At 41.8% G+C, this 17,169-nt stretch overlaps 2 protein-coding genes across 7 annotated transcripts; one reads left to right on the top strand and one right to left on the bottom strand.

Moving 5' to 3' along the window:
- The first annotated feature begins 1,230 nt into the window (after positions 1-1,230).
- Positions 1,231-10,402, top strand: POGLUT2 (protein O-glucosyltransferase 2). Of its 2 annotated transcripts, none has more exons than XM_054655045.2 (10): positions 1,231-1,651; positions 3,040-3,245; positions 3,657-3,862; positions 4,605-4,682; positions 6,693-6,865; positions 7,807-8,044; positions 8,621-8,830; positions 9,182-9,271; positions 9,808-9,912; positions 10,140-10,402. In XM_054655045.2, the coding sequence occupies exons 1-10, from the start codon at positions 1,245-1,247 to the stop codon at positions 10,155-10,157; spliced, it is 1,731 nt and encodes a 576-aa protein (XP_054511020.2). In that variant the 5' UTR covers positions 1,231-1,244; the 3' UTR covers positions 10,158-10,402. The 2 variants fall into 2 exon arrangements, with proteins under 2 accessions (XP_054511020.2, XP_077029621.1); XM_077173506.1 differs by having other exon boundaries at positions 1,386-1,651; positions 3,074-3,245.
- Positions 10,403-11,347: 945 nt separating this feature from the next.
- TEX30 (testis expressed 30) lies at positions 11,348-16,483 on the bottom strand. 5 transcript variants are annotated; one of them, XM_054627714.2, is made up of 5 exons: positions 16,406-16,483; positions 15,201-15,431; positions 14,123-14,174; positions 12,831-13,045; positions 11,348-11,720 (listed from the first exon to the last, which is right to left on the bottom strand). In XM_054627714.2, exons 1-5 carry the CDS (start codon positions 16,421-16,423, stop codon positions 11,547-11,549), a joined length of 690 nt encoding a protein of 229 aa, XP_054483689.2. In that variant the 5' UTR covers positions 16,424-16,483; the 3' UTR covers positions 11,348-11,546. The 5 variants fall into 5 exon arrangements, with proteins under 5 accessions (XP_054483689.2, XP_077029624.1, XP_077029623.1 ...); XM_077173509.1 differs by having other exon boundaries at positions 15,201-15,373; positions 16,406-16,420; XM_077173508.1 differs by lacking the exon at positions 16,406-16,483 and adding an exon at positions 16,013-16,399.
- Positions 16,484-17,169: the final 686 nt, after the last annotated feature.

Raw genomic sequence — 17,169 nt, forward strand, 5'->3', positions numbered from 1 at the left:
TGTGTCACCTTTACTTCACCACTGCTGTGCTTTTAACATGTCAGTGCCATCCTGCTAAGAGGAGGAAGCATGATCTGTGAATTCTACAGCTATCAAATTTCTTTTTAATTAAAAATATCTTTAAAGTTCTGCCACTAGAGAAGACTGGCTTCTCTCATACAGCAAAATATGAACTTAGAAGGAGTGTGATTTCTGCCTGTAAAACATATCAGGAGAGTAAAGATGGGGAAAGGAGAGGAGCTAAAGAGTCATGGATATACAATAGAGTCTGTGTGAATTCTTAGTGGAAATTTTAAGTCTTCTAACTGCTGAATGTCCTGGAAAACTCATGACAGTTAGAACATTACAGGGCAAAACCCATGTCTTTAAAAGCTGGTAATATTTAAGGCATTTTGTAATGACCTTGTTGGTTAGAAACTACTCTCTTCATCAACCCAAGTTGTCATTTCTCAGCTTGAAATTTTCTTCAAACAAGTGCTTTTTGTGTGCTTTTAGCTAAGCATATTTGCAGTTATTTCAAAATAATTAATAATAATAATAATTTGCACTTAGTTCAAACTGTAAAATACAAAATCTTTTTGAAATTCATGAGTCCTTGCTGATGAGTTTCAATTTTTTTTTATTGTTTGCCTTAACAAGAGAGAAGCAGTCAGGAGCCAAGTTGAAAGTATCTTAGAGGTCTTTTCCAACCTAAATGAGTCTGTGTGTAGTTAAGAGCAGCATTAGTGTTTGGGACTAGCTCTCTGCAGTTGGAGGCTGGATTATTTGACAAAGGGCCATGGAATCACCATATGCCTGAACTGGGCGATTGCCCTGGTGGCAGCGGGTGAGGTGCCCCCTCACCTCTGCTCCAGACAATCCCAGACCTGCACTACCAGCAGCCACATATCACAGAGTCACAAAGCTGTTAAGTGAGGAAGGGACCTCGGGAGATCACCTAATCCAATCGCCCAGCCAAGGCAGGGTCACCTGGAGCAGGCGGCATGGGAACACCGTGGGTTTGGAATGTCTGCAGAGAGGAAGCCACCACGGCCTCCATGGGCAGCCTGTTCCAGGGCTTTGCCACCCTCAGCTCAAAGAAACTCTTCATCTCCAGCTGCTCAGGGGAGGATTTTGAAAACACATTTTCCGGATTGTAAACTCCATTTCCCACCCTAAAGTTTGGGAGCGGATTGAAGGGAAGCTGGGGGGCAGGGGGGGGGAAGAACTTCAGCTCATGGCAGGGATTAAACAGCGCCTCAGAGATGTCCGGGTGCGTAGGTCAGGGCCGCGGGCCGTCAGAGCCAGCTGTCCCTAATGCTTTCCATGCGCTAGGTCCCAGTAATTCCCGGGAACTCTGCCGGCGCCTCCCGGCAGCGCCGCCCCGCCATGCCGCGGCCCCGCCCCGTGGAGCCGCGCCGGGGGCGGGACTGCCCGGCGGCGTGCCGAGGGCAGGAGGCCGGTGCCGGCGGTGTTCGTCCCTCGGGGCGGTAGCGCTGCCGATGCGTGCGCTGTGGCCGCTGTGCTTCGCCCTGGGAGCCGCGGCGGCGGCGGCCGCGGGCGGGCGGCCGAGCGCCGAGCGCAGCGCCGTGTGGGGGCCCGGGCTGCGCGCCGCGGCCGCGCTCCCCGCACGGTACTTCTATGTGCAGGCCGTGGACGCCCGAGGGCTGAGGTGAGGGCGGCGGCGGCTTTTCGGGGAGATTCTGGGCATGGTCTGACCGAGAGGCTTGCGATTTGCTCGTAGAAGGTGCGGGCTAAAAGCTCCCTCTACGTGACTTTGCATATCACTTGGCAAGAGCTAATTAATCCTTTCAAGGAGTGTCAAATAACGGCGCGAGGGGATGAGATAAGAGGATGAAAACGTTCAGCAGCAAAGCATATGTGTTAGTCAGTGGGAAAAGTTCATTATTTATTCTTCTTTGTCAAAACTTTAGCAGTGACTAATACATTTAATTTGTTAGGCTCAGGCATCAAGCTTGTTTCCACTGTTGGGAACATTGGCATTTCTCCTACGTGTTGAGGCACAAGATCAGTGGAATAATTTAGGAATTAGTCCATAGACCAATAGGTAAATTTCTTAGCAATGAAATAGGACGAGGAGCAATGGCTATAAACTAAAATACAGGAAATTTCACCTCACCACGAGGAAAAACTTGCCCTGAGGGTCACAGAGCACTGGAACAGGCTGCCCAGGGAGGCCGTGGAGTCTCCTTCTCTGGAGACATTGCAAACCCCCTGTGTCCCCTGCTGCAGGTTGACCTTGCTTTGGCAGAGGGATTGGACTAGATGATCTCCAGTGGTCCTTTCCAACCCTAACAACTGTGTGATTCTATGATTTTCAGAGGATACTCATTGCTTTCCATTTATTTAGGAAAACTGGTTATGCAACCTAGATAGGTGCTCAGAAAGATTAGATGCACCATGGCTTGTGTCAGTATGGAGGCTGCCAATTCAGCTTAACTTGGATAGTAAATATTTCTTGCATTTAATTGAACTGGCAGGTTTCGAGTATGACTGGACATGTTTTAGGAAAGGTGAAGTAAGGAGTTACAGCCCAAGAGCCTGGTCACTGGAAGAAAGGTGGAAGGAAGTTGACAGCATTTTGACTGCACCAACTTTGTTAATACATCAATGATATGTGATAACTTCATGATTATTCAGATTATTTTATTTGGTTTTATAGAGGTTTTTCTGTTTTGGTATTTGTTTAATTATACCAAAATATCTCATGTACACATAGAATTACGTAATCCCTCTATAATTTCTTTTCCCTGTTTTTTTCCAATATAAGCTACCATAATGATTAAGAAGTGTAACTTTGTTCTTAACTTCCTTAAATAATATCTGGAAAATAAGGTAATCTGAAAACATTTTGCTTCTGAATGTAAAATAATAGACTTATTAACCTGTTAAAGTGAACATTTGGATGTGCTTGTAGAGGCCTAACATGGCTCAGAGGAAATTGTGGCTAACATGGCTCGCTGGAAATCTGTTGACTAGCAAAGGAAATCTGTTGTATGTTTCCTTTGTGTATTAAGCTCCCACTTATTCTCTGGGTAGGTTCACTTCATCACCAGGTGAAAATGCATTCCAGGTGAAGATCACTGCTCCCGAAGAACAGTTCACTCGTGTTGGTGTGCAAGTACTGGACAGGAAAGATGGTTCCTTCCTCGTGAGGTACAGGATGTATGCGAGCTACAAAAGCCTGAGGATAGAAGTCAAAACTGGAGATAAGCATGTTGCCAAGTCTCCATATATTTTAAAAGGTAAGAGGCACCACTACACACAGGTTTCCTGTCAGGGCTGACAAAGCGTGTCCCAGAATGTCTTCTACTAGAAGCACGGGATTCTTTGGGACCTCATACTTCTCTGGACTATCAAATCCCATTGGAATTATGGATTCATTATATGCATCCTACACATAGTTTTCAAAATAATAAAAGGAAGCAAATGCTATGAAGCTGTTGCCTGATAAATACAGGTGGAAGGCTCACACATAAGCTGATATAGGTTGACATGACTCCATTAGAGTTAAAAAAAATTCAGACATACCCATTTAGAGTTGCTGAAGTGTTGGCCCTAAGCAATGAATGTTCAGTGCTTGACCCTGTTCTGTGATCTCAACAGCTCAATACTATGACTTATTAAAAGTAAAATAATAATTTTGTTCCCAACAGGACCTATTTACCATGAAAACTGTGACTGCCCTCAGGAGGATAGCAGTGCATGGCTGGAAGAGATGAACTGCCCTCAAACCATTCCACAGATTCAGAGAGACCTAGCAAATTTTCCCATTGTTGACCCAGATAAGATTGCAAAAGAAATTCCGCAGAGGTTTGGACAAAGACAGAGTTTGTGTCACTACACCATCAAAGACAATGAGGTATGGAATCTGGTTGATCTGAAGTCCATATGGGAATTTGGTGGCAAGCCATGAGCAGTTTGGTTGTTCCAAGTTGTAAAAGCTTCTTGTAGTGTATTCTTTAAGAACAAGACTTTGCTTGCTTCTCTGTCCTTGAATACTTTGCAGTTTGTGTATGAGCTCAGCAATGTCTCTCCTACTTTGTAAGTGCTTTTTTGTCCATGTTACAGCTGAAACACAGTGAAAGCAAATTACTTTCCAGGCAATCAATGTGAGTACTGGGCACCCACCCAAGTCTCCTAAATGCTAATTCAGTTTCCTGTTCTCTGAGAAATACTGCTGTGAGGTGTCACAATCATCTAATTTGAAGTACATCAATAAATTATATCATGCATAATTCTGAGATACCCACTTTTAGCTGAACTGAGCATCAGAGCTGCAATTCTTTGTAACAGAGAATTGTATATACTGTACTTTTTTCAGTGGAGTTTTATGTGGATATTAGAAGAATGGAACACCACAGAGACAGGCAACAGTTTCTGCTTTCGTGAAACAGACCTCAAACATCTGCAAAAGCAAACAAACCTTGTAATTTTTTTCATCACTTTTCTGTGATGAGATTTCTACTGCTTCCCAGCTGATTCATAAATCTATACAGCCATATAGTCTGTCTGAGTAGTTACTATGTGATTAAAAGAGCCCTGAATTGTGCCAGCCATTCTCTGGAATGAAATCACCCAGTAAAACCTTTGTTTATTTTCAGGTTTATATAAAGACATATGGGGAACATGTTGGCTTCAGAATTTTCATGGATGCCATACTGCTTTCTTTGACCAGAAAAGTGAGTACATCTGTACAGCCACTTTGCATGTCCTAAGCTATAGAAGCCTGGCCTTAAATACACATCAGTGTATTTGTTGCTGTTTCTGTTAAAAAATTCTTGCTCATTGATTAATTATGGAAGGGTCATGGATTTTCCTTGTTTGAAGCTGTCATGTTCTAGAATGCCATCTGATTGATTATCACAAAAGTTAATTGAATAAGCAGGCTTTTGTCGGTGAGTTTGATAAGCCAGAACAGGGTGTGTTGGTTTGAGGTTTTTTTCCCTGTAGAATAAATAAATCATCCTGTAGCATCTAACAGAAAATTCTGTCTCTGCAGGTACATTGCTGCAAAAAGCTGAACACAAGTTTAACATTTTAAAGAAATATCAAGTAACCTTTCCACTATCCTCAGGATTAGTAATGGATCAGTTATGCTACTCCATCTGCCTTTAGGTGTCATGCTTTAAGGATTGCTCTATTGCTAACATTGCTGAACTAACATTGCACAGGAAAATGGGGAAAATGACTAAATGTACAAATGCACATTATTTAACTGGGGATTGTTTCATCTAACACTGCCTACAGGAGGATATTATGTCTAAGGAAAAACATGAATGTAGACTACAATTATCTAAAAGATTGTTCTCTGGAAGATGGAAGTAAACTGTTCTTGGTGTCACTAATGTTGGATAAGAAATAATGGAGTTAAATTTCATCTAAGGACTTAAGACTAAAAGTTGAAAAAGGATTTCTAACTCCAAAACCAGAAACTGTTTACAGATCTAGAAAACAAAGTTTATCTCATTCCCATTAAATATCATTGAATAAGAATTTTTATTAGGATAGTGTCACTGAGTGACAGTAGATAGTTGGTTGGAGAAGATTCAGGCTGCTGATGGATTCTGCTGCTGAGGATGTGTAGAAAATTAAATTTGTAGGGTTTATGCCATTACAACCATTAGATGGCGCCATAGTAATGAAGTTCAGTGCTGAGCATTGGTCTGTGTAGCAAACACCCTTTGAAAGGAATAGAGTATCTTCCACCATTTGGAAGTGTTTGATATTTGGCAAATTAGTAATTTCTTTTGTTTTGAAAGAGGCAACTGAGAGGGAAGAGAGTGAACTGAGATATGACGTTAGTTCTGCACTGACCTTATATGTGCCTTCAGGGTTCTGTAAAACGCAGCCATTTGTCATGTTTTGCCTTTTGCTCTCCAAACTGAACTGTCCCACCATTTTCAGTGTTTCCTCACAAGGCAGCTGGTCCTTTCTTTGGAAAACTACAAAGCTGCCTTTCTTTCTACCTTTTCTTACTTCACTTGAAAATACCCAAACCAAACTCAATACAGGGGGTGCATCACAGTTTCATAAAGCACAAAATTATGCCCTCTGTCCTGCTTCCTGGCCATCAACAGTATTTTTCTTGCCTTTTGGCTGTAACAGTGATTTCAGGTATGGTTCCATGCTACCAAATATTTTAACTAAGTGATGATGTTATGCTTAATAATTAACCAAAGCACTGACTAAATTGGTCTTCCCATCATGGCTGTTTATTTCTGTTTCTTCTCTTCCGTTGGATTTAGGCATCCTGCAGATACAGGGTGAATTAGATCACTGATGTGACAGAAAACTGATTTACCCGCCAGCATCAGTTTTCCATACAGTAACAAAATGATCCAGCTTACCTTGGAACTATACAATTGCTGACTAGGTCCCAGTGCTAGCCTGATCAAAAGATTGTGTGGCCAATCATGTAAAGTATAACAGGAAACCATCCTCTAAAAAGGGGGCTCCTATGCCTTATGTCACTTTGCAAATATTTTTTTAAAATATTATTTTGTAGGCTTTACTCTGTGGTCTCAGTACTTCTAACAGGTTTCTAAATGTCCATGATTTATTACAGGTACTTTAAGTATATTAGGCACCTGGCAATTTTTTCTCTTAGTGAGGTTGTTTTCAAAATGCAAGATGCCAGCAGAATACTGTTTGTGCTAAACTGCATTTGTGCCTACTTTGCTTCTCTTTAGGTGAAAATGCCAGATGTAGAATTTTTTGTTAATTTGGGGGATTGGCCTCTGGAGAAAAGGAAGCCCCCACAGAACTTGCACCCGATCTTCTCATGGTGTGGGTCCAGTGAGTCAAAAGACATTGTCATGCCAACATACGACTTAACAGACTCAGTTTTGGAGACTATGGGACGGTAAGAAATGGATTAAACTTTTCACAAAGTTCACAATGGATGATCTTCCATAGAGATCTGTATGGTAACAGTATATTAACTATTTTCATTTACCCACTGAGACACTGGCAACCCAGGTAGGCAGTGACTGTGTAATCAATATATTATTATACTTCACTGTTTCATTTCAAAAATTAAATTTATCTAAACATGGTCAAATCACTAAAAACACCACTTAAAATGTTTCAAGGCTAGGCATTTGATTTGTTTGTTTGTTTGCTTTGTTTCTCCCCCCATGAATTTGTTCACAACTGGCCAGGTGGCTTTCTTTCCTGATTTTGTTGGAATTTGTTATTTGTGTACCTTTCAAATCCCAACATAGCTATGGGGAATTTTCGAACTAGGAGCTACCATCCCCCACTTTGATTACTTACCATAACTAGCCTTAGCAACTGCTCTTTTCTGTCTTGAAACACTACAAAGACAGCTTGCTTCTAAGAAATCTTTGTAATGCATCTTGAACTTGTTTATCGTTTCACTGCGTTTAGTTCAGGTTCCTTTTTTTTGTCAAGAGTTTTTCTAATTTGCTATCCCTTGCCCTCCCAGTTTATGTGTTTCATTTCTTAACATTTTTAAGGATGTGCAATATATTTTACTAAGCCAGTTACAGTACCTTGCATCACCTTCTCTGGCAACTGTATCCACTTTTACCTATTTTTTTCCATATTGTTTCCACATGCCATGTTGTTGAATGATGCTGTCATGCCACAGGCCTGTGAACTTAACATTCATTATCTGTCTCTATTGCTGCAAAATGACTGATACAGTAACACATGATGGTGTGCTCATGACTCGCCTTCATCTTTGCTCTCTGCCTCTGGGTACTGTGAACTCTTTTAAGTTACTGCACTTTAAAAAGTTTCCAGTAGGCTTCACTATTAAACCACTTCTTTCTGGTGCAGCGTCAGCCTGGATATGATGTCAGTCCAAGCAAACACTGGCCCATCGTGGGAAGACAAGAACACCACAGCCTTCTGGAGAGGACGTGACAGCCGCAAAGAGAGGCTTGAGCTTGTAAAACTCAGCAGGAAATATCCAGAGATCATAGATGCTGCTTTCACAAACTTTTTTTTCTTTAAACATGATGAAAGCCTCTATGGTCCTATTGTCAAGCACATTTCATTTTTTGATTTTTTTAAGGTAAGCCACTAATTATTTTTCATAGAACTCAGTTCTCACTGTTTCCCATTATGAAATAACTTAGTATGTATTATTGAAAATAAAGGGATTGTTAGTTTTTCAGGACACCACCAGTAACAAGCATGACTAGACTTCCCTCCAGTGGGATTAACTGCTATGTAGCTCTTACCCTCAGGATAGTAATGTCTGATTTACATCTATAGGTTCTGTAGAACCTCGTGTAACCTACATAACTTCAAGTTCCTTTTTATTTCTTTTTCCTGATTCAGCGATCAGGACTACTAACATAACTAACATAGTGGGAAAATCTGTGGATGAAGTGGCACATCTACCCTCACATCCAAGGATGAGCACCTAAGAATTCCTGGAGAACTTAATTGATGAAGCTCTGTGTACCCTGCACTGTGATGAATTCCAAACTAGATAATAAAAGCTTCTTAGACATTGATGCTTGCCTAGCCAGTCCTACCTGTCTCAATATCGGCAAGTCAGTAACACCAGTGCCCTCAGAATATAACCTAACCAAGCCACTGGGATCTTGTGGTTTTTAATAACTTCTGGTCCTTTTCTTTCCAGTATAAATATCAAATTAATATTGATGGCACAGTGGCAGCATACAGATTGCCTTATCTACTAGCAGGAAACAGTGTGGTGTTAAAGCAAGACTCCATCTACTATGAGCACTTTTATAATGAGCTGCAGCCATGGAAACACTTCATTCCATTTAAAAGTGACCTGAGTGATCTGCTAGAAAAACTACAGTGGGCAAAAGATCATGATGAAGAGGTAAAATACACATTTAGAAATATGCAGTAATGTTTCTAGAAGAGAACAGAAATTGAATTTCTTTAAAACAAAGCAAAAAAAATACTAGAACTTGAAATTTATTTCATCAACTCTCGAAGAAGAAAACCACTCAAAAATGCATAATATTTTCCTTAATTTGAAATTAAATTGAACTTCAGGAAAAAAAAAGTATCTTCCTAACAATGCCTTAACTTTTAAAAAGAATGTTTTACTTGAGATATCCTGAAATGTCAACTTCATTTGTAACTTGGGAACCAACAGTAGCACCCTGAAATAAATACTAGGTCTGGGCAATAAAAAAATAAACCAAACTTTCATTTTCTTTGACAGGCAAAAAATATTGCAAAATCTGGACAAGAATTTGCAAGAAACAATCTCATGGGAGACCACATTTTTTGTTACTATTTCAAACTTTTCCAGGTCAGTATATTTTTAATGGCTACTGGCACAGAAATAGAAATCACACAGCAAGAATTTAGGGCAATAGAGCTGCTGGAAATTGGCCAGTCTGGTACTTGAAGCCATGAAGCAAGCAGCAGCAATTAAAATCTTCATTTGGTTTCCACAAACATTGTATTCAATTATATGCTATGAAACCCCTCAAGACTATGCTGGCTGCTTGAGAGGCAGTGGGATCCCAAAAATCTTGATCTAATCTGCCAGATTATGTAGCCCACAATGATCAAAGAATTCCACATCAGACACACACCCTGTGAACCACAGCTGAAAATATCTGTGCATTAGCACCAAGATACCGAACTCCAGGGAGGCACCCGAAGGGGCTCCTGTCTGCAGCTGAGTGTTCCCTCACCCTGTCTGTGACAGTCTGCAGGAACAGATTGTGTAGCCCCAGAGTTTTTACAAAATTCCTCTGCTGATTTGGTACAATATTGGCAACTACATGTACAATCTAAAAAATTTATGGATTAATGATACCTTCCTTTTTTTAAAACTAGGAATATGCCAGCTTGCAAGTGAGTGAACCAAAAATCAGAGATGGGATGGAGAAGGTGCAGCAGCCTGATGATGACCTTTTCCCATGCACTTGCCACCGAAAAAAGGTACAGTCCATGCAGGGTTAAATGTAAAGTGCTGAGTGTCTTCAGTTCCTGCTGAGCCCCGCTGGAGCAGGGCTGCTCAGTGTCCCACAGTATCAGTTATCAGGCCAGGCCATTAACACCTATCGAACTTAGAAACACTTCTTGATGTATTTGCAGGACTAGAGGACTAGACAGTGAAAAATAGGCTTCCAGTTAACTGAAACATGTTTCTTCTTTTTTGACTGCAGGCCAAAGATGAACTCTGACAGAAGTAAATAATTTTTTTCAGTATTTACCTAAATTCAGACTGTCTTCTTAAAGAAAGAAGGGAAATCTGGGTTAGTGTGCCTGCAGAAAATGTCAGTGGATATTTTAAAGTTTACCATTTCATGATCTACGTATGGAAGAAAACAAAACACCCCTGATTTCCTTTTAATCATGCAGTGGTGGCAGAGCCTTATTCAAACACATTTTTATATTTTTTTTTTAAATAAAAACCATGTTTGTATCAGTCATGTGTTCCTGTCCTGAGTTACCTTGGAAATGCAGATACTTTTTACTCATGCTTGTATATGGTAAGTCTTTTCACAAACGTGAAACTGTTCTGCAAAGAAGGGCAGATGAGAATTGTGTATCTTCCCTCCCTCTCAATCTATCCAGCCAAAGGCTTCTTTTTTCAGACCATAACTGTGCTCCATCTGAGAGAATCTCAAAGGTGATGCTGTGGGGTTCATAATAAATCTTGTTAACCCAAAGGAAAACCACAATTCCAATATTGCTGTAGGCCCGGTTACACCAACAGATTACTCACAGGCCCTAATGACAAAGGCTGCAGCTGCCAGTACACACAAAGTGTTTTATCCACTCTCCAGTGTCAGAGCTCAGACAGGGACCTGAGATCCTCCTGTCACAATGGATGCACAACTGGTTCCTGCTCCAGGAGTTCCTCCATCACTAAACACAATTTGTTTTTATTTATCAGAGGGTCTCTGTGATCGGTCCTTTACAAAAAGGACATTAGTGAAGGGGACTGCTCAAAACTGAACCATGTTCTTTGCTTCACACACCCAGCTGTGCCTGCATTACCTCCTCCTCCCCACAGAGGCAGAATCTGGCTCCCTAAGGTGGCAGACACTGTGACCAACCAGAGATTCCTCTCCCTGCCCCACAGGTTTGGAAGCACCTGGGAAGGCCAGCACACAGCACCAAGGCAAAGTAGTATACCAGGCTTGCCAGCCTCAGGGGATGTGCTGGCAGAACCCTAAAATCTGTAGGTTTTGCAAGTGAGTACAGCATCAGTAATATACTCAGAAATTGAAGAACCCTAAAGATATCTGTTGAAGTAGATTTTTTTCTAGTATATTACTTCAAATATTAGTCAAAAGCATTATTTAATCCTCTACATTCCCAAGTGTCATATATGGATATTTGCATAGAAACACAGAGAACAATGCTGTCATGATATATTTTCTGTACTTCTGGAAGTTCTTTATTATTTTGCATTTTTTTTTCATTCATACAAAGCTTTATTTGCATTTACACTTAGACCTCTGAAAACATAAGTTTTTTAAAAAATATGCCTCTAAAAAATAACAAACCCCTTATTTGCCACATTTAGGAAAAACTAAATGAAGATACTGCTTGAACACTGCAAATTATTTTTGCTGCAGTTGAACATTCTCTCTAAGCCAAGAAAAAACTTGTGCATTTACTTCTTCCATGACATCATCTGCTGTTCGTCCTTTGACTGCCATCCCATGGTTTGCTTTATCAATCCAATGGATTTTTTTAGGGGCTTTCATTTTGCTCACCACACCTTCTAGCAATTGCTATGGAGAAAACAAGAATGCAAATATTAGAGAATTGGCGACTACAAACTCTGGAACTCCTAGATGTCTCTTGCTTTGCCTGTGTAATGCAAATCAGGCAGCTCCTAAAAAACAGATAGATGGATCTGTGTGCACATGAAAAACACCTTGCTAGGAAAATGGGTTTTATTCTCTATTCAGGATATGAATAGTGGGATCTGCTCAAAGCTTCACTCTTACTGAAACAGAGAATAGCAGAAAATTAAACCTCAAAGGAGTCCATTTTTACTGTCAGAGGGTAGTGCTGGCAATAAAATGATAGAATTGAAGTCAGATTTGTCTGCAGAGGCTGAATAGCAATGTAATTCCTTAGGGACTAGCTTTGACACTGTTGAAATCTCTCAGCAAACAGAGAGATCTAAGAACCAGCTCACAAAGTCAGAGATTCCCACATAAAGGACACTCCAAGGATCTGCTGGTCACTGGCCTGACTTATTTTGGCAACAAATCCTCACAAAAGCATTATGACTCCTTAAAAACTGTCCAAGCATGGAAAATGCCAATTGCACATAGCCCCAAATTCATACTGGCCTGTTCAAGAACAGCAGACACCTGTTTGCAAGGAAACACAGCAGAAAAGCACTGTTTCCCTCCCTCTGAACACCTGCTCTTCATCTCTACAAAAATATCACTACCACAGAAGCCTGACTTGGGGGTAGAACGGCTTTGCTAGAAGAATTTGCCATGAAAATGTGACCAATGTGACATTGGTGGCTCCACACAGGTTTTGTAACTTGAAATTATTAAAACAAAATAGCAAATAACTCACTCCTTCCATAGACCACTTTTAATTTATGCACTCCTATTGAAACCATTTAAATCAGGGGTATTTCAGTGACCCAAAGATGAGCTTGCTAAAGTGGAAGACCAAGCATGGTCCCTTACATTTTAAGCAGCAAAAGGAAGCCCTGTCAGGCTTCCTTGTGTCTGATGAAGTTTTCTACCCAAGGCTTCCTTCAGAAGACACCTATTTAGGGAAGGCTGTTAATCAGGTGAAATACAGGCATCACTGAGGCCCATTGCTGCTCCTCCAGACTGCCCTTTCATAGCAGGATTTACAAGGGTACTCACTTTTTCACACATCTCATCTGCTGATCCCGAGACAAACAGCACTGGACATGTGATCAGTAACAAATCCTCATCCCGGAGCTTGGACTGCAGTTTTGGTCGATGCAATGGGTAAGATAAACACACGAGACCTTGAATGAAGCCATCATCATCATCATCACCACCCTGGCTCAGCTGACGTATCACAGAGGCAGCAGCTCGTGAGCCCATGGAACGGCCTTTCTCCCATGCAGAAATAAAGGAAAAATGTATTATCTGCTGTCACCTCATCCACATTCTGGTTTAGTAAACAACTCCCCAAACCAATCCAACTGAGTGTATTTCAGTGTCACAAAACGCTAGGGATGTTCTCCTTCATGAAAAACATTAATCCTAATTTCAACATTTTCTGCTAAGCTATTTGTCTAGTTGTAACATTTACACTCCTGCTTAAAAAAGAAGGGGAAAAGAAAGAAAATATAAATGGATAGGGATCCCTTGCAATACTGGAAGGAACAACACTCCATCCTGGGGCAAAGGAAGAGAAGGATTGGTCCTATGCTCCAGAGCCTGGAAATTTGAGATAGCCATGATAGTGTCCTGTATCATTATTTTCACGCAACCTCAATTTGCTCAAATTCAAAACAAAATTCTGTGCTTGATTTCACTTGGCTCACAAAACAAATCCAGCCAGTGTTATGTACACCTTGAACTTCAGCCTAAAAGTAAAAGTAGAAGGGAGGGAAAAAAGTGTGAACTTGGAACATGATGTCAGTCAGTAACAGCAAGCGAGTATCAAAGTATCTCCTCAAAGAGGAGGCATATGAGCTGACAATGCACTGAAATTGAGTGCTACAAGTCACTAGTTCTTATAGCAGCACAGACTTGGTTCACTCAAGAGAAAACTTAGAATTTTCCCTGTCAAGATATTCCTAACCACCCCCATCTATTCCCCTTCCCACGTAACATAGCTAACTTTTTTATCTGCCACTAGGTTTTAATTACCAAAACCTGTTTCAGGAAAACTGTTTTCCATTTATCAGTAACCAGAATTCTTCAAGACCTGCAGTTAAAAAGTACACATGGATAATCAGAAAAGTCATGCCCTGTGATTCTAAGTGACAAGGAAGTTTTTTCCCAAAGTACCTGGAAAATACAATCTATTGCTCTTTCTATCCTCTTCTGCAGTAAGATCTATGGCATCATAAGGAGGGTTCATTTGCTTGTCACCAAAGTGGGACAGACTTGGAATATTTACAGAATGCTATTACTAGAGACAGTATAAGAGAGAAAATTATTGATAATAAAAACAATACCTGCAAGGAAAACACCAGAAAGTTTATAATCATCACAAAGTTTTAAGTATTCCTAAAGAAATAAGAGAAAGAGAAGCATTACAAGTCAGAATTAAGACAGCTGGGAAGCTGGGAATCTCTTCTGTTTGTAGTTACTACACAGAAAATGGGAAGCTTTTTCAGTACTGAAGATTAAAGAACAGGTACATATAAGGTGCTCTCTTGGGTTTTATCACATAAATGGTTTCATAAGGTTTTGCAGCAACAACACAATCAATTTAACATTAGCTTTCAGCAAGTCTAAAATATCAGATGCCCTATAAAGTTACCAAAACATAAGTGAATACTATGTATCAACTCAGTTACAGTAACAGACCCCGTGCACACTCTTGGCCCATCAAAAGGAAGAGCAGGTTTGCAAAAATGCCCTTCATTGAGGTTATGTATTTGTGACACAATCAGTTAAGTCCAACAGAAAAGATAAAATTCAGCAACATTTTTTCACATTTTAGGAGACAGCATCTGATAAGATGGCATCTGATTAGTTATCTTAGCAGATGCCTTAAAATTACCTTTACATTGCAGCATATTAACATAAACACGCTAACAACATTATGCTTCTTCCATAAAGACTGAAGATGCCCACGAAAGACAGTAAAGTCTGACTTCAAATTAATGTACATATAATCACAATGATATCACACAAAATTCCTTTAGAACTCGACTTTGTTCCCCTATGAAAATGCCTCCTGCTCAGTGCAAGCAGATCACCCATCCTAAATTCTTCACCCAGCTCATTTCCATCCTAAATTCTTCCGCTTTTTGCAAACTGTAAGTTTTCCCATGAAACACCCTTGCTCTTTGTCAGGCTGTTCTTTTTCCCTACACTCAAACCCTCACACTTGTGGCAGCTGTTCCAGCTGTTGCCCATCTAAGAACCGCTTCTGCTGTTTCTGTTCACACACAGTGCTCCATTTACCTAAACATTGGCTCTAATTTTCCCACTGTTGCTTGGCTAATCTCTGGCTGTAATTTAAGAAACCTGGAAGACAGCACCTGTGGATCTAAGCTTTGGTCTGAGAATTTTTTCACTCCTTACCACAACTGCTTTGAAAGCCTTAGTCCTGTAGGCAACATTAAGGCCTTTACAAGTAAACCGCAGGCACAGAACTCCATGGGATGCAAGATAAGCTGCCAAGGACACCAAGTGAGGGAAATTCATGTCTCCTCCAGCTCCATGAGTAAGAATCACTCCATATGTTGGTTTCTTCTCTGGGACAGAAAAAATAGCATCAAGGTATTTGTTTCCAAAAGGTATTTTCACTTTAACCTAGAAATGAAACAAAACCCAGTATTATTATTTTAAAAAAACCAAACGCAAAAAGCCTTCCCCAAAAAACCCAAGAGGGAGTGTTCCCAGTCTATACATCTACACATTATTATGAAAAAAAACCCCAGACAATTAAGAAATAAACCAAAATTGCAAGCCTGTTTTTATTTCTTCTGTTTAAGAGTACTAAATGAGTGACTGCACCTCTGGTTCAAAGATTTTCTGTACAATAATGGGCAAATCACTTTATGACTCCTCACCTTATGTTCTCCATTAGAGAATGAAGCTTCAAAGCATAAGCTAAAATGATTCTGACCCTCTCTATATATCTATGTCTAGCTTTTCCAGACCTAACTAGCTGCCTAGACCATAATATGTGACATTAAGACATTAAGCAAACATTTTGAAATCACAGAGTGATTTCAATCACCACTGAGTGAAGCAGCAGCCTGCAGAGGGGAGGACTGAACCTTCCCCAGGGACAGGGGACAGCACAGGTTCGGCCAAAGCTCCAGGAGGACACAGGGCCTCCATCAGCACAGCCAGCTGGAGAAGCTGATCCAGGCACAAGACCTGCTCACGTTCTACGGCATGAACGGGGACTGGGCAACACAAACATCCCTGTGGCGGCTTCTGAGAGCAAGAAGGACACCCCGGGGCTGAGATAAACTCAATGTCCCGAAGGCGTTCCATTGCAGCGCTCCGCAGAGGAGCTGCACAGGCCGGGGGAGGCGCTCAGCGGCCCTGCCGAGCTCCTGCCCCCGCAGCCCCCGGAGCGGGTGGCAGATGCCAGACACGGCAGGGGATGGCGGAGGACACGCGGGACAGCCTGCACACAGCAGTTTTCCAGTGGGAAGGCAGCGACGGCAGTCTGGCCCCTTGTCCAGCTCCCTCCGAGGGAAGGGCAGCTGCCCCGGGCGGCAGAAACCCGCACACCCCACGGGCAGCAGGCACAGGCCAAGCGGCAGCCATACCTCCACGCGCCCGCCCATCCCGCCGTGACGTCACCGGAGTGACAGCTCCCTGCGCCAGTCCCGCTCCGCGGCCCGGCTGCCGCGGCGCTGATTGGTCAGGACCGGCGAGGCCCTGCTCCCCCCGGTGAGGGGAGGGGCAGCGGCCTACGCGGGGGAGAGGGAGCTGTGGATGGGAGCGGGTTGGGCCGTGTTAAATACATCAAACACCCAGAAATAAATAAAGCCCCACGTAAATTGTTCTTATTCACCCGTGTGAACAAAAACTCTACGGACTGCTAGGTGGTAATTCGGCACAAATAAATAGCATAGGGATTGCTCGGAAAGTCAGGTTTTTACTGACTTCAAGGAGTACAGATGAGATGCTTAGCATGAGTTACAGAATCATTTAGGTTGGAAACGACCCCTGAGACCATCGAGCCCAACGTATGACTGAACACCACCGTGTCAACAAGACCACAGCACTGAGTGCCACATCCAGTCATTTCTTGAACACCTTCCAGGGATGGTGACTCCACCACCTTCCTTGGGCAGTCCATTGCAATGTTTAGAAACCCTTTCCATGAAGAAATTTATCCTGACGTCCATCCTGAACCTCCCCTGGCGCTGCTTGAGGCCATTTTCTCTTGTCCTGTTGCTGGGTGCTTGGGGGAAGAGACCAACCCCCATCTAGCTACAGCCTCCTTTCAGGGGGTTGTCGAGACTGATAAGGTCACCCTGAGCCTCCTTTTGTCCCCTCCATCTCCTTCAGCTGCTCCTCATGAGAC

Source organism: Agelaius phoeniceus, chromosome 2, assembly GCF_051311805.1.
Source record: "Agelaius phoeniceus isolate bAgePho1 chromosome 2, bAgePho1.hap1, whole genome shotgun sequence".
Taxonomy (NCBI): Eukaryota; Metazoa; Chordata; class Aves; order Passeriformes; family Icteridae; genus Agelaius; species Agelaius phoeniceus.